The sequence below is a fragment of the Neoarius graeffei genome, chromosome 18 (genome assembly GCF_027579695.1).
Source record: "Neoarius graeffei isolate fNeoGra1 chromosome 18, fNeoGra1.pri, whole genome shotgun sequence".
Lineage (NCBI taxonomy): Eukaryota > Metazoa > Chordata > Actinopteri > Siluriformes > Ariidae > Neoarius > Neoarius graeffei.
In genome coordinates, this window is record NC_083586.1 from 33,591,599 (window position 1) to 33,615,214 (window position 23,616).

A 23,616-nucleotide genomic window follows, 5' to 3' on the forward strand; every position below is an offset into this window, starting at 1 on the left:
TAAAAGAATAGCAACTTGCCTGAAAATGTCAATTTCTACAGTTAGGGCAATAATAAAAATGTGGACACCAACTGGAACTGTTACACAGTTGACTGGAAGACGACCAAAGTTTATTTGACCCCATGTACAGTGAGGAGGGTAAGAGAGGTCAAAAAAACAAAACCAAAAAAAAAAAAACCCAAAAAAACTCCAAGGATCACTGTTGGTGAATTACAAGAAAAATAAAATGTTGGGGTTTCCAAATCTCCAAAACCACCATCAGACTCCACCTCCATACCAACAGATTATTTGGAAGCTATGCCAGGAAAAAAAAGCCTTTTCTGTCAGTTACCCACAAACGTAAGTACCTGAAGTTTGTGAAACGCTACTACAACTTTGACTGGAATCGTGTTCTCTGGTCTGATGAAACAAAAATGGAGCTTTTTGGCAATAAACACTCAAGGTGGGATGGCTCAAAGAAGGATGGCTGTAATGAAAAGAACCCAATCCCAACTGTACAATATGGTGGAAGTTCTGTGATGTTTTGGGGCTGTTTTTCCTCCAAAGGCCCTGGAAACCTTTTTAGGTTGCATGGCATCATGGACTCCATGAAATACTGGGACATTTTAAATCAAAATCTGGCTGCCTCTGCCAGGAAACTAAAACTGAATCAAACTTCTGCCATGGCCATCTCAGTCCCCTGGCTTGAACCCCAATGAAAACCTGTGGGTGAGCTGTAGAGGAGAGAGCACAAGAGAGGGTCTCAGACCCTGGATGATCTGGAGAGATTGTGTAAAGAGGAATGGTTTCAGATTCCCTGCTTTGTATCTCCAACCTTATAAAATGTTATAGGAGAAGACTCAGTGCTGTTTTACTGGCAAAGGGAGGGTGTACAAAGTATTCAATGCAGGGGTGCCAATAATAGAACTTAGAACTTTAGAACTTTGTCACTGTTTTAGAAACAACGAAACACAGTTTAACAGCTCTTGGTACTGGCAGTGCAAAATGCAAAATAGACACACAAGAACAAATAACACAAAAAGAAACACAATTAATAGACATAAAAGCAATAAATAGGCATTTTCCTTGGGATAGGGTGTTTGTTGCCTCTCACTGGTGGAGTTGGGGCAGGGGAGGTGGGGTTGCGTATGCAACAGCTTGAGGGTAAAAACTGTTTTTTAGTCTGTTTGTTGCAGCTCTGATGAGTCTGTATCTCCTTCCAGAGGGCAGTAGGGAGAACAGATGATGTCCAGGGTGGGTATGGTCCTTTAAAATACAGATGGCCTTCTTTTGTAGTCGGTCAGTGTAAATGTCTTTGAGGGGAGGTAGTGATGTATCAATTATGCGCTCTGCTGCCCTCACCACCCGCTGCAGGTCCTTCCTGTTGTCCGCGGTGCAGCTGGAAAACCACACCATACAACAGTAGGTCAGGAGGCTGTCTAGTACAGATTGATAAAAGTTGATCAGCAGGTGGCGAGGGAGGCAAGCTTGCTTTAATTTCCTAAGGAAGTAAAGCCTCTGTTGTGCTTTTCCCACCTGGTGGGAGATGTTAATGGCCCAGGTGAGATCAGCTGAGATGTGGATGCCGAGGAACTTGAAGGTCTCCACCCTCTCCACCTCCTCACCGTGTATGCAGAGGGCAGAGTGTTCGGTGCGCCTCGATCTCCTAAAGTCCACTATCATTTCCTTAGTTTTTGAAATGTTTAAGTCCAGGTTATTGTTTGAACACCATTTTGTCAAGTGCTGAACCTCCTCCCTGTAGGCTTTGTTTTTGTTAGTTATAATTCCCACTATCATGGTATCGTCAGCAAATTTGACAGTGGTGTTACTGGTGTAGATGGGGGAACAGTCATGGGTGAAGAGGGAGTAGAGGAGGGGGCTGAGGACACACCCCTGTGGTGTACCTGTGTTCAAGATGAGAGTGGACGATGTGTAAAGTCCAATCCTGACATTCTGTGGTCTGTTACTTAGGAAATCCAATATCCAAGTATACAGTGAACTGCCTAAGCCCAGGTTTTTGAAGTAGCCTGTAGGGAATAACTGTATTAAAGATGAAGCTAAAATCCATGAACAGCATTCTCATGTAGGTGTTTTTTTGATCCAAGTGTGTGAGAGCTGTGTGGAGAGCTGTGATTATTGCATCCTCTGTCGACCTGTTCGCTCTATAAGCGTACTGATGTTGGCCGAGGTCAGCAGGGATGGCCGTTTTAATGTGGGAGAGGATGAGTCTCTTGAAACATTTAGTGATGATGGGGGTCAGGGCAACTGGACGATAGTCATTGACGCAGTTCACTGTACTTTTCTTCGGTATTGGGATGATGGTAACTGATTTCAAGCAAGTGGGGACTGTGGACTGTTGTAGTGATAAGTTGAAGATGGTTGTAAATACCTCTGCTAGCTGGTCTGCTCAGTCTCTGAGGATCCTGCCAGTGACTCCATCTGGACTGGCTGGTTTCCTTGTGTTGACTCTCCGCAGGGTGGATCTGACCTGATGTTGATGCAGCTGTATGGGGTCATCCTTCCCTGGTAGTGCTGGGTGGATGTTGGCCTCCCTGTTTCGTCGATCAAAGTGAGAAAAGAAGCAGTTCAGTGTGTCCGGCAGAGTGCGGTCCGTGGGGTTTGTGAATATGTTGCCGTCCTTGTAGCCAGAGTTTTTATCCCCTGCCACATACCTTTGGAGTTATTGCTGTTAGTGTTCCTCTATGCGCTGCTTGTACCTGCGCTTGGCCTCTCTGATACCCCTCTTCAGGTTTCTCCGTGCTGTTTTGTAGGCCTGCAGTTCCCCAGATTTAAACACAGAGTCACTTGTTTTGAGCAGGGCTTGCACCTTACTGTTGAGCCACGGTTTATGATTGGGGAACACTCTAACAGTTTTTGTCTCAGTCACATTCTCAGCACAGAAGTTAATATACGAGAGGACAGCGGTTGTGTGTCTCTCCAGGTCTGCCTCCTCAGCAAAAACTCCCCAGTCTGTATCTTCAAAACAGTCCTGCAGGGCTGAGGTGGCTTTCTTAGTCCATACTTTGACTGTTTTTGTGGATGGTTTCTGTCTGCAGCTGAGTGGTTTGTATGATGGAATCAGAGACAGGGAGAGATGATCTGAGAGTCCCAGGTGTGGCAGAGGGCTGGCTTGAAAGCATCTGATATGTTGCAGTAGACCTTGATCTACAACATTCTTTTCTCTTGTGGGGAAGTTTACATACTTGTGGATTTTGGGCAGAACTGACCTCAATTTGGCATGATTAAAATCTCCTGCCACTATAACAATACTGTCTGGTTGTGCTGACAGATGCTGGCTAATGGAGTGGTATAACTTCTCCATAGCTAGCCTAGCATTAGCTTGAGGTGGCACATACACAGCTGTTATGACAGCCAATGTAAACTCCCTCAGCAAGTAAAAAGGTCTACACAGCAGCATTAGATACTCTATGTCCGGCCGCGAGCAGTACATGTCTTTAACTGTAGCGTTTGTGCACCAGCTGTTTAAATAAATACAAAGTCCTCTTCTTCTACTCTTACCGGAGTGAACAGTCCTGTCTGCTCTGAAGATAGCGTGGCCTGCTAACTCAGTAGCAGCGTCCGGGATGTTTTGGTCAAGCCAAGTCTCCGTAATTATCATCATACAGTGGTTCAGACTGTGTGACATGATCCGCAGTCGTAGCTCGTCCACTTTGTTGTTTAACGACCGGGAATTAGTGAGAAAAAGACTTGGGACTGCCGGTTTGTGAGGGTTAGCTTTTAGCTTCACCTGTAGCCCCCCTCTCTTCCCTATTCTGTTCAAAACTGAAAACAGCTCAGCTCTGCTGTACTATAAACACATAATTACACACCCCCGCAAGAAAAACACAAGAAAAAACAAAGTAGCTGCCAAAACGTGAGGAGCACTGGGCCGCTGCGTCTGGACGTGCCGCCATCTTAGACAGACATAGTTGGTCACGCTATCTTCATCTTAGACAGAAATAGTGGCACATGTGTTTTTGTTGAAAATACTTATTTCTTGATGAGAGATTTGTTTTCTTTAAATAAATTTGTTTCAATTAAAGGTTGGATTTTTCTGATTTTTTCAGTGTGAGATGAAGCGACTTCACCAAAAGGTGGATTTTTTTCTCACCCTTTTTACTAACCTTTGCAAGGGGTGCCAAAAATTGTGGAGGGCACTGTACTTCTGTTCTGCATTCTGCTCAGCAGTGACATACGTGCTTACTTTGGTCTTACTCGCTCATGTTAGACTACAATTTCCTCACGATTCAAGTTGAATTTTGAAACTTTGGATATGGGAATAAGATGTATGTTTTTATGTTTTAAAATCTGTTTTTTTTTTCTTTTTTGTATTGTTATTAGGACCCCCTTGAAAATGAGATGCCACATCTCAAGGGGTTATCCTCAAAATAAATAAATAAATAAATAAATAAATGTTCCCAGAGCTATGGTTGCTCACTCTCAACCAATCATACAATCACCTTCCTTCCAGAAATAAGACATTGATCTCTGCTAGCTTTTTTTGATCATAACTCACAGCTGCTCACGCTCTTTATTAATAAGTACATCCGCTAACATTGTTCTGCATGATTGGATTGGCCATCCTCCTGCTCTGTATTAATTATACTGTTTAAATGCCATAGTACGTGTAATGTGATCAACATTATTGACAAAGTATAGAAAAATGAAATCGCACACTTTGTCTCTCACACAGCAAGATTGTGTTGTACTTTAAAATATACGTACCGGTAGATCCAAAAAATATAATAAGAATCATTGATTTGGCTAAACGTAATTTGTAAGTAATCATCTTGAGAATTGATAGCGCAAAAAATGTATATATCGTGTAAATTATAAGGGTAAACACCTTGTATCTTTATTCTTATACTGTATATATTGAATTGAATTTAACCCACAGACCAAGTGTTCAGTTGTGATGTACTTAAATTCAAGAATCATGTGTTTGAAGAGGCTCGAAGAAGGAACATGCCAGATCCTGAATTTACAGAGGAATGTGAAGCGAGTGGTAACCAAACCATTAATTCTGTTATAAGTGATGGATTTTAATCCATGATCTAATAATTCTTTACTGCAGATTTGCAATTGTGCATTCGATGTGTTTAGAAAGTCATTACAAATTGTAATACAGTCCACATTTTTCTGTCGAATACACTAATGGATCTTTGTTCTAATTCAAATTATTGTCTATTCAGGTTACAGGGGTATTGTGAAAGTGAATGGACGTACATTTAGAGGTTTGGAGGTGTGTAATAATAAAAGAACTGCCCACCAAGAGGTTGCTAAGATAGCCCTGACATATATGCACTCCCACCCTGAATGGAAAGAAGAGACAACTGAAACCACTTCATCAGTATCCTCATCTACATCATCCTCAAGTAAAATATTTTCCCGAGCTTTTTTGAATTCAATACTGATAATCCACTGTCTTACAAAAATACACCCGAGGACATTTTACACAGACAATGATTTTTTTCTCGTTTCTTTTCTTTTTAACAAAACATAATGCTGTCACAACACAGGGAACTGCTAGTTTATAAAGTAATTTCAAAATGCCCCTTTCTGGGAAGGGTTCTTGATTTTAAATAAAAATAAATAAATAAAGCTAGCTGTAAAGTAGTAATAAACTGGCAATTTTGTACATGTTGAAATGACAGAGGCATTGTTTTTAATGATGCTTTACATGTTTCACTTTAAACATAGAAAATGTACTTTTTGATCTTTCCATTTCAGGCACTGTCCATTATGGTGTTGTGACTGTGTTCCTTGACAACCAACAAGTAACGTCTGATTGGTGTGCTCAAAATGAGGAAGCCACTGAATCAGCTTACAGGAAACTAGCCAGTCAGTTTGGCCTGACTCCTCCTAAAGGTCGGTGCCAATAATAATAATGTGACTGTCATGGTTAAATGGATTTAATCAAGGGCTTGGTCTTCCTCTAGTCTTGTTCTTCCCCTTGTAGCAGGTAATACTTTTAAGACAACAGTCCTGGAGAATTTTAAGAGGTGTAATTTCCCATCACCATTGGAACTCCCAGTTCACCAAGATGATAAGACCTTATGCAAACTCCAGCTCAGTGGCTCTTTCACTTTTTACGACAAAGGTAGTTCAGAAGCTGTCTACATTGTTAACCATCATAGAATTGTTTGATTGGACTACCTCTTACAGCTCGCTTTGGTATCCATCACTGATGCTCCATGCTTGGTTTATGAAAACCCTTTAGATGGCTCCTCAAAGAAGAAACAGGCTGAACATCAGGCAGCTAAGATTGCCGTGCAAAATTTGTCAGGGATCATTAACTGCAGGTCTCTGGCCAATGCTGGTGACAACTGGATAGGATTTCTGAAGGAACGTGTAGATGCTCTTGGTCTGAAGCAACCTGAGTATGATTTTTTAAGAAAAAAAGTATGCATCAGTCAAGAAACTGAGCGTCCCACTACCAGTGAAGACAGTTCACACAGTGAGTTTGAATTTATTGATGTAATGTCTCGAATTGTAACACTTCAGTGAATGTTAAAGTGCTATAAATTCAACATGGCATTATATCGTAAATATACAGTATGTTTGTTTTTCTGTGCCTTTTTGTAATAAAGTTGTTTGATCATTATCAAATATACAGAAGTAATTAGCAAGAATGATAGCCTTCAAGCAAAGAACAGTGTCGCTGTGGTCCAGGATCTACCTACAGCAGACACAGTCAATGTTGTTGACTGTCAGGAGATGAAAACCCTGGACTCCAGTCCTCCAGAGATGCCCAGCCAAGCCTCCGGAAGGGATTCTACAGGTACCCAGAAGTCAGAGGTGGACAAAGTGCCCAATTTCATTTCTTAAGTCAAAGTACAGATACCACTGGTCAAGTGTTACTGCGATGCAAGTGAAAGTTGTACAGTCAAATTTTACTTAAGTTAAAGTACCAAAGTACTTGCTTTTAAAAATACTTAAGTATTAAAAGTATATTTTCTGTCAATGCATTGTTTTATTATTGCCACAGCGCTTACAAAACCTAATGCCGTTAACAAAGACAGAAATGTGAATTCACAAAATGAACACATGCTGTGCCATCATGGTGGTTTAACATTAAGCTAGCTAGTCAGTGAAACTCCACCTGACATGCTAGCAAACTCTTTTCAAACTCGAAATCATATTAGGTAGCTAATGCTACTAGAAAAGAAAGATTTCTGCATTGTTTATGTGGCAAGATTATGCCAAAACATATTTCTGAAAGGACTTCAGGGCAGCACGGTGGTGTAGTGGTTAGCACTGTCGCCTCACAGCAAGAAGGTCCTGGGTTTGAGCCCAGTGGCCGGCGAGGGCCTTTCTGTGCGGAGTTTGCATGTTCTCCCCATGTCTGTGTGGGTTTCTTCCAGGTGCTCTGGTTTCCCCCACAGTCCAAAGACATGCAGGTTAGGTTAATTGGTGGCTCTAAATTGACCATAGGTGTGAATGTGAGTGTGAATGGTTGTTTGTGTCTGTGTCAGCCCTGCGATGACCTGGCGACTTGTCCAAGGTGTACCCTGCCTCTCACCCATAGTCAGCTGGGATAGGCTTCAGCTTGCCTGCGATCCTGTAGAACAGGATAAGAGGCTACAGATGATGGATGGATGGATGGATGGATGGATGGATGGATGGATGGATGGACGGACTTCAGATCAGTTAACATTATTCATGTTAGTGTAACTCAGTTTTTACATGCTAACTAACAGTGTCCAAGTTAACTAGCTATGTGTTAACGTTAGCCATGGACAAGGCGATGGCAACTTGGCAGGAAAATCCATAGAAAGTCATTTGGCTAGCCAGACTGCATAGCTATTGCAATGTTATCGCTAGCTCTAAAAGCACAGACAACTTCGTTGCAAGCTTTCTCTTGGAATAAAAATGTCTACATACCTCAATATGCTTCCGCAGGTTGAATGGTGAGTTTTTGTAGGCCGTGATGTGGTTCGTTTTAGACAAACAAAGCAAGGATTTAAAACGAAATGAATATTTAATCCTTTCAGAAAACTGAAACATGGGTTCATGGGCCATGAGTGCATGCATTCCCCAGAAGAACCACCTCCTCCCATTCTGCCATCAACTGATCGTGTTCAAATAATGTTGTGGAAAAATCACTGAACTTGATTTTATACAGTCTATGGATGTAACGTGACCATAGTGATAGGCTGTCTCAGTGTCACCTGCGAAAAAACCAATCACATTTTAGAAAAAAAAAGAAAAAAACATCTACTTTCAAAGCTGCTTCATAGCAACGAGTAACGAGGATCTTGATAGAAATGGAGTGGAGTAAAAAGTATATTTGCCTTTCAGATGTAGTGAAGTTAAAGTCAGAAGTTTAAAAAAATACTCAAGTAAAGTACAGATACTCAAAAAGTGTACTTAAGTACAGTACTCAAGTAAATGTACTTCGTTATTGTCCACCTCTGCCAGAAGTTTACTATACATGTACAGTGAAAATATGCTATTTCAGAAACAACCAGTAGGATGAGCTGTTAGCAAAATGAAAGCAGTACTTGAGTTTGCTATTTAAATTCCAGGCACTGTCTTTTATGGTATTGTGACCGTGTCCCTCAACAACCAAGAAGTTGTGTCTGATGAGTGTGTTGAAGAGGAAGAAGCCACTGAATCAGCTTATAGGAAACTAGCCTGTCAGTTTGGCATGACTTCCCTTGAAGGTGGGTGCCAATGATTATATGACTGTAATAGTTATACACATACAACCCCGATTCCAAAAAAGTTCGGACAAAGTACAAACTGTAAATAACAATGGAATGCAATGATGTGGAAGTTTCAAAATTCCATATTTTATTCAGAATAGAACATAGATGACATATCAAATGTTTAAACTGAGAAAATGTATCATTTAAAGAGAAAAATTAGGTGATTTTCATGACAACAACACATCTCAAAGTTGGGACAAGGCCATGTTTACCACTGTGAGACATCCCCTTTTCTCTTTACAACAGTCTGTAAACGTCTTGGGACTGAGGAGACAAGTTGCTCAAGTTTAGGGATTGTTAACCCGTTCTTGTCAAATGTAGGATTCTAGTTGCTCAACTGTCTTGGGTCTTTTTTGTCGTATCTTCCGTTTTATGATGCGCCAAATGTTTTCTATTGGTGAAAGATCTGAACTGCAGGCTGGCCAGTTCAGTACCCGGACCCTTCTTCTACGCAGCCATGATGCTGTAATTGATGCAGTATGTGGTTTGGCATTGTCATGTTGGAAAATGCAAGGTCTTCCCTGAAAGAGACGTCGTCTGGATGGGAGCATATGTTGCTCTAGAACCTGGATATACCTTTCAGCATTGATGGTGTCTTTCCAGATGTGTAAGCTGCCCATGCCACACGCACTAATGCAACTCCGTACCATCAGAGATGCAGGTTTCTGAACTGAGCGCTGATAACTTGGGTCGTCCTTCTCCTCTTTAGTCAGAATGACACGGTGTCCCTGATTTCCATAAAGAACTTCACATTTTGATTCATCTGATCACAGAACAGTTTTCCACTTTGCCACAGTCCATTTTAAATGAGCCTTGGTCCAGAGAAGACGTCTGCGCTTCTGGATCATGTTTATACGGCTTCTTCTTTGAACTATAGAGTTTTAGCTGGCAACGGCGGATGGCACAGTGAATTGTGTTCACAGATAATGTTCTCTGGAAATATTCCTGAGCTCATTTTGTGATTTCCAATACAGAAGCATGCCTGTATGTGATGCAGTGCCGTCTAAGGGCCCGAAGATCACGGGCACCCAGTATGGTTTTCCGGCCTTGACCCTTACGCAGAGAGATTCTTCCAGACTCTCTGAATCTTTTGATGATATTATGCACTGTACGGTAGATGATGATATGTTCAAACTCTTTGCAATTTTACACTGTCGAACTCCTTTCTGATATTTCTCCACTATTTGTTGGTGCAGAATTAGGGGGATTGGTGATCCTCTTCCCATCTTTACTTCTGAGAGCCGCTGCCACCCCAAGATGCTCTTTTTATACCCAGTCATGTTAATGACCTATTGCCAATTGACCTAATGAGTTGCAATTTGGTCCTCCAGCTGTTCCTTTTTTGTACCTTTAACTTTTCCAGCCTCTTATTGCCCCTGTCCCAACTTTTTTGAGATGTGTTGCTGTCATGAAATTTCAAATGAGCCAATATTTGGCATGAAATTTCAAAATGTCTCATTTTCGACATTTGATATTGTGGCAGTGGGGGCGTGGTCAAACGTCGATCTGTGACCGGATGGCGGAGACAGGGAAGGTAAGTGGCAGAATCACTGCACCTGAGGTTGATTAATGTGTTTGTGTGTCTTCCCCAGTGACCGCGCCCTATTTAAGGAGGAGAGCGAGAGCAGAGCGGGCTCTCTCCCAACCAGAACACGTGTGTGTGTGTGTGGCGTGTGTGTATGTGTATATAAGTAAACCTGTAGAAGCTGAAAAGCTGACAATAAAAGAGTTATTGAGAACTCAGTACTGGCCTGCCGTGCTTCTGTGCTCCACCCACCTAGAACACTTGCTACAGATATGTTTTCTGTGTTCTATTGTGAATACAATATCAGTTTTTGAGATTTGTAAATTATTGCATTCCGTTTTTATTTACAATTTGTACTTTGTCCCAACTTTTTTGGAATCGGGGTTGTATAACCAAGGGCTTGGTTAGAAGTCTTGCTCTTGCACCATGCAACAGGTAAAACAGCAGTGTTGGAGCATTTTAAGAGATGTAATTTCCCAACACCACGGGAACTTTCAGTTCGTGAAGGCGATAAGATCTTCTGCAAACTCCAGCTGACTGGGGATTTCATATTCTCTGATAAAGGTAATTCAGAATTAGTCTATATTGTTAACCACAACAGCATTGTTTCATTGGATTACCCCGTTACATCTGTCTTTGTTATCCATCACTAATGCCCCATACATGGTTTATGAAAACCCTTTAGTTGGCGCTTCAAAGAAGAAACTGGCAGAACGTCAGGCAGCTAAGGTAGCTCTGCAACATTTATCAGGACTCTTTAACTGCAGTTTTGAGGCTGAAGCTGACAAAAACTACAAAAGCTTTCTGAAGGAACGTCTAGATGCTCTTCATCTCGAAAATCCTGTGTACAGATGCAAAGTAAAGGAAGGAATCAGTGAAGCAGAGGGTCCCAGTACAAGTGGAGATAATTTACACTGTGAGTTTATGTCATAAACATTCTGGTTGAATGGGATTTAAACTATGAATTTGTTCTTTGCAATAAAGTTGAACGTGTGATTGCAGCATCCTGCACGACAGCCATTAGCAAGAACTTTTGTCTTCAACCAAAGGACAGCATCAGTCCACAGTGTGATGCAAGTCTTCCAGAGATACCCAACAAATCTCCCAAGATGGATAATACGGGTATACAGTGGTTTGTTTTACATGTACAGACCATCTGCTAGTAGAATAACAGCCAGTAGGAGATGACATTTTACACAAAACATGTAAAGCAGTGATTACTTTTCCCAGCTGACCTTTATGTGTGTGTTTTACAGCCATCAACACACTTCTAGTATTGTTTAATCTCAAGCCTCCATCTGTAACAGTCGAGAATGTCAGGACTGAGAAGGTTTTCAGCTGTCATGTGGACATAAACTTGGAAAACTTCACGTTTCAAAACAAAAATGAATACATTGCCAAGAAAGATGCCATTCGTAAAACCTATGTCTTACTTGGGACTGCATTGGGAATTTCCAAATCAAAATTAGGTAATTTGCTGCATCACATTTACTGTACTGATGTCAGGGGCTGTTGATATCAATGAGCAGCCCCCTCCCTTCAAACCCTCAACCCCATCCCCATCCCTGCCCTTTTTCAAAGATAAAATGTCAATGTTTGCTCCCCATCATTCTTCTTATGCCATCTATTGGACCTTATGATATAATGCATTGCTCAACGCTGACTGATTAATTGTCGACCTATTGATAGGTTGTTGCTTCCCATCTGCTTCACAGACTATTGCTATCATATTATTATCGGAATATGGTTAGCATATATCTGTATTTTGTCTGTCTCCCTCTTTAAGATGAAAACAATGCTTCCATGCTGGTGAAACAAGATTTTTCCCAGAAGTCTCTCACCCTTCCGAAGGAAGTGTTTGAAGACAACAAGTGTTCCATTACTGATATAACCTACAGTTTCGTCTATGATGGAAAAGGTTAGTTTGGCTGCTATGTTCATCACAAAATTTATAACAATACATGCCACATTATTACAGTAAGACACAAACCCTGATACATGTTGGAGTAAGAAAATTCAGACAGCAGAGGAGCTAGCTTTAGTGTTGCACAGTTATGTTTATCTTTTTGCTTTGTGTAATTGTGTGTTGTGTTATTTCCCATACTGTCATGTGTATTTATATTATTTACCTTCTCTTTTTTTATAGGAACACCCACTGCATAGATTTTTGTGGATGGGGAAAAATTGATTCACTAACTTTTTTTTTTTTCTCTATAGGCTCCACTGAGGCAGAAGCAAAGCAGGATGCCCTGCAGAAAGCCCTGGACATGCTAACTTTGCTCTTTGGGTTCAAGTCTTTGCCAAAGTGTCGCACAGTTGAGGAAACAGAGGTTCAGATTAATAAGTTACTGACAACAAAAGATCAAAAAGACCTCATTTATTCACTCAAATGCAACCTATATAAAAGCTCAGTTGAGCTCCTGTTCAAAGATTATACCATGGAGAGCACACACGAAAAGAAGAAAAAAGAAAATATTAATCATCTCAGTAAACGCATTCTGGGTCTGCTAGCAGTGGAGCCAGGTACGAATCACACATTATAAACCAAATTATAATCTAATGATGAGTTTCTAAAGCATTGCATTCTAACCCCTGTGCTTTTACTCAGAAAAGATTTGCATAAATAAATAAATAAATAAATAAATAAGGGGGGGGCGGCACAGTGGTGTAGTGGTTAGCGCTGTCGCCTCATAGCAAGAAGTTCCGGGTTCGAGCCCCGTGGCCGGCGAGGGCCTTTCTGTGCGGAGTTTGCATGTTCTCCCTGTGTCAGCGTGGGTTTCCTCCGGGTGCTCCGGTTTCCCCCACAGTCCAAAGACATGCAGGTTAGGTTAACTGGTGGCTCTAAATTGACCGTAGGTATGAATGTGAGTGTGAATGGTTGTCTGTGTCTATGTGTCAGCCCTGTGATGACCTGGCGACTTGTCCAGGGTGTACCCCGCCTTTCGCCCGTAGTCAGCTGGGATAGGCTCCAGCTTGCCTGCGACGCTGTAGAACAGGATAAAGTGGCTACAGATAATGAGATGAGAAATAAATAAGGAAATTATCCTGATTTAATAAATCTCTAAAGGTGCAAAATGATTGACTAACAAGGTCTACTGAGATTTGCATCTTTCAAAGGAGCAAAATAACATTCCCATTTTGCATGTTTGCTATGTTTATACCAGTGTTGTAGTCGAGTCACTAAACCTCGAGTCCGCGATGTTCAAGTCCGAGTCAAGTCAGTCAGTAAAGAAAATTTCGAGTCGATTCCGAGTCGAGTCCACTACTGATCAGAGTTGAGTCAGAAACAAGCCCCGCCCACTATCAACAGGGCAAATAACATGAGAGAGGGTTAACACTAGCCAGTTCATCGGTCAGCAAGCCCCGCTGTCAACAGAGCAATGAACATAGCGTGTCACTTACTTCTCTGGGTTTGGTCTTGCCAAATGACAATTGAAGTTCACGGTTGTCCCCGTCGTCTCCTCGATAGTTCTTCTACATATGGAACACATATCAGTGCATTTTTTCCCACTGCATGAGAAGTCTGTATCAGCAAAGCGGACAATCCTAGGGGCTTCTCTCCAGGCATTTTAGCGCCATTAACGTTAGTTTGTTCCTGAACATGACGTACGAACAGGTGAATGTGCATTCTCTTTCACAACATTAGTATAAAAATGAATGTAGATATAAATATCTTATGCCTAATTATTATGGCATACAGTACCATTCAAAAGTTTGGGGTCACTTTGAAATTTCCTTATTTTTGAAAGAAAAGCACTGTTCTTTTCACTGAAGATCACTTTAATCAGAAATCCACTCTATACATTGCTAATGTGGTAAATGACTATTCTATCTGCAAATGTCTGGTTTTTGGTGCAATATCTCCATAGGTGTATAGAGGCCCATTTCCAGCAACTCTCACTCCAGTGTTCTAATGGTACAATGTGTTTGCTCATTGCCTCAGAAGGCTAATGGATGATTAGAAAACCCTTGTACAATCATGTTAGCACAGCTGAAAACAGTTGAGCTCTTTAGAGAAGCTATAAAACTGACCTTCCTTTGAGCAGATTGAGTTTCTGGAGCATCACATTTGTGGGGTCGATTAAATGCTCAAAATGGCCAGAAAAATGTCTTGACTATATTTTCTATTCATTTTACAACTTATGGTGGTAAATAAAAGTGTGACTTTTCATGGAAAACACAAAATTGTCTGGGTGACCCCAAACTTTTGAATGGTAGTGTATTTCAAAAATTAAAGAAAAAATCAGAGTCCTCGTCTCCAATTTACGAGTCCGAATGCAGTTAATGCACTAGTCTGAGTCATCAGTGCTCAAGTCCAAGTCAAGTCACGAGTCCTTAAAATTAGGGCATGAGTCGGACTCAAGACCGAGTCCTGGACTGGAGTACTACAAGCCTGGTTTATACCCTGCAAAACAAACGACAACAATAACAAAACAGTACAATGGCATCTACTGTGGCATTCGCGGCTACGGCGGGGAACACAGACACTCAACCCAGGGTTCAGTGGAAAAGTTAAGTGCTGTTTTATTTTTGGGAAAAAAAAGCAAGGTAAGTGTGAGGGGTGAGAAAATTGTATCTGGTGCAGCGGTGGAGGGCTGACTACATCTGGGCCTTTCGTTGCTCTACTGCTGAAAGCAGGAGCAGTGGTGATTGCTGGTGAGAGTGCTGATTTCTCCGTTGTCTTCCTCTTTCTCCTCGGCGTTGGTGTCGGCATTGGCGAGATGACCTGTGCAGGGAGAGGAGGGAGGAATCAGTAACTATGCTCTAAGAAAACCCAAAATAATCTGTGTTTGTGGTCGCTTAAGTCCCTCCAGCCGTGTGCAATCAGCGGGTTCCGCCCTGCAGCCACGCTGCTTTCAAGAGTCCAAAACAGTGGTGTTGAAGTGTCACTGTTTCTTCAGCACCATGGGAGCGGTAAAGTGAGGAGCGATGTTCTGCTTGGGCTGCCGTCACACTATGAAAATAATTAAAATGAGCACCCACAGTCTGATATTTTCTACCTGAGTTAATGTCTTCATTTTGTTTTAGATATTTGAACCATAATCACACCTCTTGCGCGAACAAAATCCTTTTTTAATTTTCCTTGTAAATGGAACACACGTTTATTATTTTGCACTTGTATCACATTTTGTACAGTTTTTTCCATCTACCTCACCACTTCTAATCAGCATTACCTGATGTGTAAATATATGAAGAAAATGGAGCCATTATTTTGTCATATGCTTTATAGTAGTGAAATTCTTTTCATTAGCTCACCGGCCGTAGCCGATGAGCTATTGCCATCACACGATGTCCGGCGTCCGTCCGTCCACAATTCACAAAAATCGCTACTCCTCCCTGAGTTTTCACTGGATTTTGATTCTGATTGTTTTGTTTGGAAGATCTAAATCACTCTGCACAAAAGTTACTCCCTACTTTTGTGATTTCTCATAAACAAGTTGCTAATTAGGCCGGTTAATGAACTTTCAGGAAAATTGCTACTCCTCCCTGAGTTTCCAATGGATTTTGATTCTGATTGTTTTGTTTGGAAGATCTAATTGTTCTCATGAAGAACAACTTGGCTAATTCTAAATAAGTCTGGTTTCTCATGGCAGGGCTGTGTGAGTTACTGCATCACTGACACCCTGGTTGGTTGATTGAATACGTACCTTGTTAGGAAGTTGGGGTTAGAGCTCAGGGTCAGCCATAATACAGCACCACTGCAGCAGAGCAGGTTATGGGCCTCGTTTGAGGACCCACCAGTGACAGATTGCTGGCACTCGGACTTGAACCTTCCAATCAGTAGCCCATTTATTTATTTATTTATTTATTACTGATTTCGACTTGTCCAGGGTGTGCCCCGCCTTTCACTCGTAGTCAGCTGGGATGGGCCCCAGCTTGCCTGCGACCCTGTAGAACAGGATAAAGCGGCTACAGATAATGAGATGAGATGAGATTACTGATTTCAAGCATTAAATTTTCTTATTCTATTTGCAGATAATTTTATTTCTTTCTAGAATTAAACACTATAGTTAGAATTTTTAATAGAACAAGACTATTTTAAGCTTGAAATTAGTAAAAAAAAAAAAAGCCAAGAAATAGACTTAATAATCCTAGTTATGATTTTTTAAAGAATCATATAATAGGAAATCCTTTGAAAAATTGTCTAGATTCAAGGTATTGCCACTTGCTAAAATAATAAATAAATAATAAATCATGGCCAGAGTATAAGGACGTTTTCATATACTTTACCAATTCATTTATTATTTTGCAGAACCAAATAGTGTATCTTTAAGAAACTGTCTCGATGAGTGGTTTAAACGGAAGAATCTGGAGCAGCCTGTGTTTGAGAACACTGAGGAGGTTCATGGATCAAAAGTCACATTTTCTGTCACAGTTTCCTGCTCGAATCCAAGTGAGGACAATGCAATTAATACACTTGAAATGACAAGAAATATGATGTGCTGTCTCTCACACGTCTCTCTCTCTTTCAGACTGGGAAAGCAGCATGGAAGTTGCGGAAGAAAAGTTGGTCGATGAACTCAAGAAAAGGTTAAATTATCTGACTGATGAAGGCAAAGAATAGTATGAGATTTGGTACAGATTTTTTTTTCATACGTCTAACTGTTCTTGTGTGAATGATCATTTTCAAAGATGACAGTAATTTATAATGGAGGCTTAACTTTATCATGGGCATCATGGGTCATGACTAAAGATACTTTTTAATTATTATCAATCACCAGCAATTTGGATGATGTATTTCAGTCTGGGGTGGGTTTCCTGAAATGTTTCTAATGCTAAGTAAGTCATTCTATGTTGCTAAGCTAAGCTCATTCATAAAGTTCTTGAACTAGAATTTCCTGAAAAAGCTTCAACGTTTCAACTAACATAGTACTAAACTTGTTCATAAATCTACAGCAGCTTACAGTATTTTACAGCTTTTCATGATTCTACTAGTGAGCCAACATCACCATCCGGGCATGTCAAAATAGCGCAAATTTTTAAACTTATCTGGTGATTTTGTCAATATCTTGAATTCTGTTGGTCGTTCAGACATCAGATGATGATACAAAGTCCATGAAATGTAGTAGTTTAAGCCAAACTATTACTTTTATCACCGTTGTATTTTAAAGTGGGCTCTGTAAGCCTCTATCATTTGCATTTGGAATTTTTTTTCCCCATGTCAAAAACCCCATAATAAAAAATCTGGCCTTCTGCAGTGAGTTTTAGACAGATAGCAAACAGGTTTGTCTTTATATCTGCCAAATTTCATGTGGCATGGAACAATATTTCTGGAGATATGAAATCCTAAACATGATTTAGCAGATGTCTTTTTAATTAGAAAACATGATCTTATTTTCAGGGGCGTAAAAAAAACAAATGCGATGCTACAATTCAGCCAAAATACATTACAGACATTAAAGGGGAACTCCAGTATTTTTTAACCTGGGGTCATCTTTCCCATCTTTTTGGGTTCAAATTTTTACAGACCAAAATCAGACCAGTATTGAGTTAGAACACTATAAATGTAAACTGTCTACACATTGTAACTCTAGGGTGGTACAGTGGTGTAGTGGTTAGCACTGTCGCCTCACAGCAAGAAGGTTCTGGGTTTGAGCCCAGTGGCCAACGGGGGCCTTTCTGTGTGGAGTTTGCATATTGTCTGTGTAGGTTTCCTCCGGGTGCTCCGGTTTCCCCCACAGTCCAAAGGCATGCAGATTAGGCTCATTGGTGGCTCTAAATTGAGTGTAGGTTTGAATAGTTGTTTGTCTCTATGTGTCAGCCCTGCGATGATCTGGCGACTTGTCCAGGGTGTACCCCGCCTCTTGCCCATAGTCAGCTGGGATAGGCTCCAGCTTGCCTGCAACCCTGCACAGGATAAGCGGTTACAGATGATGGATGGATTGTAACTCTATGGGGAAAACATCAACATCAAAGTAAACTGATTGTTTTCACCACTATCAGGCTTGGAGCACCCCATTTGGTGCCTGTGGTCAACAATTTTTCAGAAGTTCTCTGCCTCAGAGATGAAATTGGCTGCTTGTTATGTAATTTGGTGTGTTGAATTCAAATATGACAATTAAAACAGCTGATTGGCAACGTCTTTTAAGATATTTAGAATTGTACATTTTATACTTATGTACATTGTGCAGATAGTAATGTTTTAAGTAAAAATTGTAAACCTAGGTCTCTTCATGTGTTTATGGTTGGTTTACATGATATTTCACCTGTTCTCTTTATGTAACACTAGAAAATCAGCAAAAAGTTTGTCCATCCATCCATCCATTATCTGTAGTTGCTTATCCTGTTCTACAGGGTCGCAGGCCAGCTGGAGCCTATCCCAGCTGACTATGGGCAAGAGGTGGGGTACACCCTGGACAAGTCGCCAGGTGCAAAAAGTTTATATAAATAAAATGCATTATGAACCAAATGGCAAAAAAACAATTATGTATAAGTACTGAATAGGTTTAGTCCTTATTCAGTGTGTACTCAGTGCTTTTTGGCAGCTTGTCTCTTGTATTCATGAAACGGAGCATCTCTTGTCAAGCAAAGACTTAATCTCGAGTGCGTAGCACTGTATGATTTTTTTTTTTAGCTGATTATAGGGCAATTTATTCAGCAGAGTGCTGTAAGTTGACTTATGATTGCATCATCAGTGACTTCTAGAAATAACCTGATATCATGTATGACACAATCTGAAGCTGGTATTGCATCATTCATTGTTTTACCAAAAAAGTAAGTACTATCCAAACCCAATCATAGATTTATTCACAGAGCCAACCTTGAAAACTAAAGTCAATGAACAGTTTTAAATTTAATTTTCATTCTCAGCGACCCAGAATTAATAAAGTTTGACTATATTTATTTCGAAAGCATTTTGGCTGTAGACCAGTGTTATCGTTCGAGAGCTGTTTTCTGATGTTTACAAAAGAAGTCATTCAGAATTTGTGAAGTAGTAATCCTCAAATATTTGACAATATGGATGAGACATCTGAATCTGATGGCCGTCCCTATTTATTTGAGACAGAAGCTCCTGTGCTATAATCAACTACAGGCCCTGAGTAGGTTGCTACATCAGTGACCAGAAGAAAAGCAACTAGTATAATCAACAATAAACACAATATAATTTGGACAAAAATAAACACTTATTTAAACCTCATAGTTTACTAGTTAGCGAGGTCAATGAGTCAGTAGTGAGAGCAACCCTTTCTGGCTTTGATAGGATGTCTTTAAGTAAAGAAGCATTAATTTCATATAGGGCGTCTGTCCTTGTGGTGATTGTCTTCTGAAAAGGTACATTATACTGGGGCTCAAGGTAATTCATTAAGTGTTTACTGTACTTTTTTGAAGACACTGTTAACCATAGAGCTAGTGCTAAAGCTTTGGCCAAGAAGAATCTCCTGCTCAAGAGTCTCTGAAATGATTGTCATCTGTTCAGTTTCAGTAAATTGTAAGTTCCCACCCCAATGCCACTCTAACCAATCAATCAATTTTCAATGTATTTTAATGAATTTTTTTTTAATAAATATTTGGCTCCATTTCTGGAATGATTTATGTTGTGTTGTACGGTAATGGACTTTGATCAGTGTAAAATGTATTTCATAAAGTTGCAAGATTAAAAAAAATTTAATTGTTAAACATTCATTCACACATTTATTGTGTCATCAATTGTGTGATCAATCATTACTGTTATTTGTGAGTCCCTGATACTCGAGGACTCGTGACAATCCCTAGTTGTAATATGGTTGTTGATTTTGTTCTGGAGGTTTTAGTGGCTATTCTTTAAAATGAAAACCTTTACCCTCGATGCTTGTTGATCTTTTTATTGACATACAGTATAATTAACATCTTTAAAACTGCTTACCATCATCGTCATCATCATCATCTGAAAAACAGCCAGAATAAGAAATATGCTAATCCTACAAGCAGTGATGGGAATAACGGCGTTAGAATAAATGGCGTTACTAACGGCGTTACTTTTTTTAGTAACGAGTAATCTAACTAATTACTTTTTACATCGTTATAACGCCGTTCCCGTTACTTACAATAAAATACTATGCGTTACTTTATTAAAGCTGTTCTCATCTGGCACGCTGCTCGTTCAGCCTTTCTTTACTCTGCTTTCGTGTGGGGCGGGGAGACACGAGACAACGGCACAGTAAGCCAATCAGAGTAGAGTTGGACAACATATGTAGGTAGGCCACGCCTACTGCACTACTGCGCGCTCTTTCAATCGGAAGACACAGCGATGGCGAGCGGTCAGCCCAGCACTGCGCTTTCACATTGGAAATACAGACATTACTTTTCATTACTTGAAATAAAAGGCAAGAGTGTTTACGTGCAATGCACATTATGTCGAGGAACAAAGCGTTTGTCCTCGTCAGTGGCCAGTAATTAGTAACATAATTTTAATAACTGCAAAAATATATTACATTTGATAGATGTCTTATCTCACATTGTCCCACAAAAATATTAATATAGTGTAGATAACGTTACTAATTGGTTCTGTTAAGTGTCCATTTCAGTCATTAAACACATTTAACATTCACTTTTATTATGATTACACTAATTGAATTTGATTTTTTTTGAGGGGGAACAAAATGTAACGGAATAATTACTTTCCCTGGTAATTAGTTACTTTTATGACAAAGTAACTCCGTTACTAACTCAGTTACTTTTTGGTAAAAGTAACTAGTAACTATAACTAATTACTTTTTGAAAGTAACGTGCCCAACACTGCCTACAAGGAAGCTGAATACTCTGATCTTGGTATATGTCTCGATTGGAAAAAATTCACTTTGATTGATAGAGAAAATGTAATGCCTTTCACAGAACAGGGCCACTTTTGTTGTCTTGGATTCATAGGTACAGATGGGTTGAGTGTTATAGTCAAGATCAAGTCATGACCAAGACCAAAGTGTATTAAGACAAGATATTTCATTACTGAAGGTGGTACAGTGGTGTAGTGGTTAGCACTGTCACCTCACAGCAAGAAGGTTCTGGGTTCGAGCCCAGTGGCCGACGGGGGCCTTTCCGTGTGGAGTTTGCATGTTCTCCCCGTGTCTGCGTGGGTTTCCTCTGGGTGCTCTGGTTTCCCCCACAGTCCAAAGACATGCAGGTTAGGTTATCTGGTGACTCTAAATTGACCGTAGGTGTGAATGTGAGTGTGAATGGTTGTCTCTGTGTCAGCCCTGCGATGACCTGGCGATTTGTCCAGGGTGTACCCCGCCTCTCGCCCGTAGTCAGCTGGGATAGGCTCCAGCTTGCCTGTGACCCTGTAGAACAGGATAAAGCAGCTAGAGATAATGAGAATGAGATGAGAAGATATTTCATTACTGAAGCTGGTACAGTGGTGTAGTGGTTAGCACTGTCACCTCACAGCAAGAAGGTTCTGGGTTCGAGCCCAGTGGCCGACGGGGGCCTTTCTGTGTGGAGTTTGCATGTTTTCCCCGTGTCTGCGTGGGTTTCCTCTGGGTGCTCTGGTTTCCCCCACAGTCCAAAGACATGCAGGTTAGGTTAACTGGTGACTCTAAATTGACTGTGAATGTGAGTGTGAATGGTTGTCTGTGTCTATGTGTCAGCCCTGCGATGACCTGGCGACTTGTCCAGGGTGTACCCCGCCTCTCACCCATAGTCAGCTGGGATAGGCTCCAGCTCACCCGCAACCCTGTAGAACAGGATAAGCAGCTACAGATAATGGATGGATGAATAATGGATAGAATAAAAAACTAGAATTAAATGAGGACAATTGCTCACAAAAGACAGCCACAAACAACAAGAATTGGTCGTGGCACTACATCAACTTGTGGTGTGCACAAACTAGTGATGTAGAGCCCTATAAAGTGACACAGTGAAGTGAGGTAGCAGTCAGTGTTCTGAAACATAAGTTATGGAACTGTAAACCATAAGAGTGCAACATGTGATAATGTACATGATAATAGTGCATAAAAAACAATAATGATATGTCAATGGGGGGAAAAGACAATATACAAAATATATACATATGTGAGCTGTGTGCAATGTTCCACATGAGCCCAGTGCAGGAGAAAGATTGAGCGTGTGGGGGGGGGCTGGTCAACATGATGCCTGTCTATGTTTCTATGTTCTCGAATACAAGATCAAGACTTTGAGGGGTTAAAATGAAGCCAAGGCAGGGCGTAACTGAGTCAGGACCAGACCAGGGTGTGTGAAGGGGCGGGGAGGGGTGACAGCTGGTAACAAAGAAAATTTTCAAATTAGTCACGTTATTGGTCACATTTGAAGCAAGAATTTTTACATCCAATCACAGTAACGATGTTAACAAATAAATCAATTGAGTGAAATCCCCATAGTTGTGGTCTTGACTGGTCTTGAAATAAAATCCCGAGTCCTCTATAGCTGAGACCGAGACAAGACAGAGTAAAAATGCAGTTGATTGCGAGTAATCTGTGGTTGGTTGAAGAGAGCAACTGGACTTGCTTGAAGATTCTTGAAAACGTTTCGCCTCTCATCCTAAAGGCTTCCTCAGTTCTGTCTGACTAATAGGGAGTATCCAGTATTTATCCTCTCATGGATCATCATAGAATCCGAATCAGAATGCTGATGGCTGCATTGTAGGTGGCTGATAAAAGATGTCATAGACACCCACCTCTGTTCAATGATGGTCGCTCCAGGCCGACAAAAATGAACGATCCTCTCTGGCTAAGATGTCTGCCAGTTTTCTGGAAGTCCTCTCATACTCCTGCACCAGTCGAAGGGATCTCATCCCAAAGTGCGTAGAAACATATCTGTGAAGAATCTCAGTCATCCAGGTATATAGTAATCTGTGGTTGGTTGAAGAGAGCAACTGGACTTGCTTGACCCCATCCTGAGGGCACTCATTAAATATGGTGACCTTTGACCTCTGGGGGGCGCTATAATTTTAACATTATGTTATAAGACCATATTTTATAGGTCACACAGGTCACACATTTTCTTATGAAATTGGTAACAGCTGATCTTCAGACCAATCCTCACAAAAGGTACTAATTGTCACAGTGTCGATTTTTTTTAAAGCATTTACCCAAAAGCTCCCAGGCAGGAGATAAGTTCACATCTCTGTGAATCTTTGGTTGTTTGTCATGTAACATGCAGTCAGTGTTGCATCTGAAGACCATTGCGGACGCTGCCATTTCTGCTAGACCCCCACATTGCTGCTTGCAGCTACACTATATTGCCAAAAGTATTTGCTTACCTGCCTTGACTCACATATGAGCTTAAGTGACATCCCATTCCTAATCCATAGGGTTCAATATGACGTCGGTCCACCCTTTGCAGCTAGAACAGCTTCAACTCTTCTGGGAAGGCTGTCCACAAGGTTTAGGAGTGTGTTTATGGGAATTTTTGACCATTCTTCCAGAAGCACATTTGTGAGGTCACACACTGATGTTGGACGAGAAGGCC

General features: G+C 40.8%; 1 protein-coding gene across 2 annotated transcripts in view; it reads left to right on the plus strand.

Annotated features, from left to right (window-relative positions):
• The window catches only part of si:ch211-91p5.3 (uncharacterized), a 39,615-nt gene extending 19,782 nt beyond the window's left edge, over positions 1-19,833 (plus strand). The window contains exons 7-21 of one of the 2 annotated variants that reach the window (XM_060898719.1): positions 4,877-4,984; positions 5,172-5,354; positions 5,710-5,847; positions 5,939-6,079; positions 6,200-6,436; positions 6,596-6,760; positions 8,508-8,645; positions 10,651-10,779; positions 10,901-11,131; positions 11,218-11,337; positions 11,472-11,684; positions 12,002-12,133; positions 12,433-12,738; positions 16,469-16,609; positions 16,689-19,833. In XM_060898719.1, coding sequence (XP_060754702.1) covers positions 4,877-4,984; positions 5,172-5,354; positions 5,710-5,847; positions 5,939-6,079; positions 6,200-6,436; positions 6,596-6,760; positions 8,508-8,645; positions 10,651-10,779; positions 10,901-11,131; positions 11,218-11,337; positions 11,472-11,684; positions 12,002-12,133; positions 12,433-12,738; positions 16,469-16,609; positions 16,689-16,780 — 2,474 coding nt within the window. In that variant the 3' untranslated portion in view covers positions 16,781-19,833. The remainder of the gene's footprint in view (positions 1-4,876; positions 4,985-5,171; positions 5,355-5,709; positions 5,848-5,938; positions 6,080-6,199; positions 6,437-6,595; positions 6,761-8,507; positions 8,646-10,650; positions 10,780-10,900; positions 11,132-11,217; positions 11,338-11,471; positions 11,685-12,001; positions 12,134-12,432; positions 12,739-16,468; positions 16,610-16,688) is intronic. The other variant, XM_060898720.1, reaches the window with a different exon arrangement.
• The last annotated feature ends 3,783 nt before the right edge of the window (positions 19,834-23,616 follow it).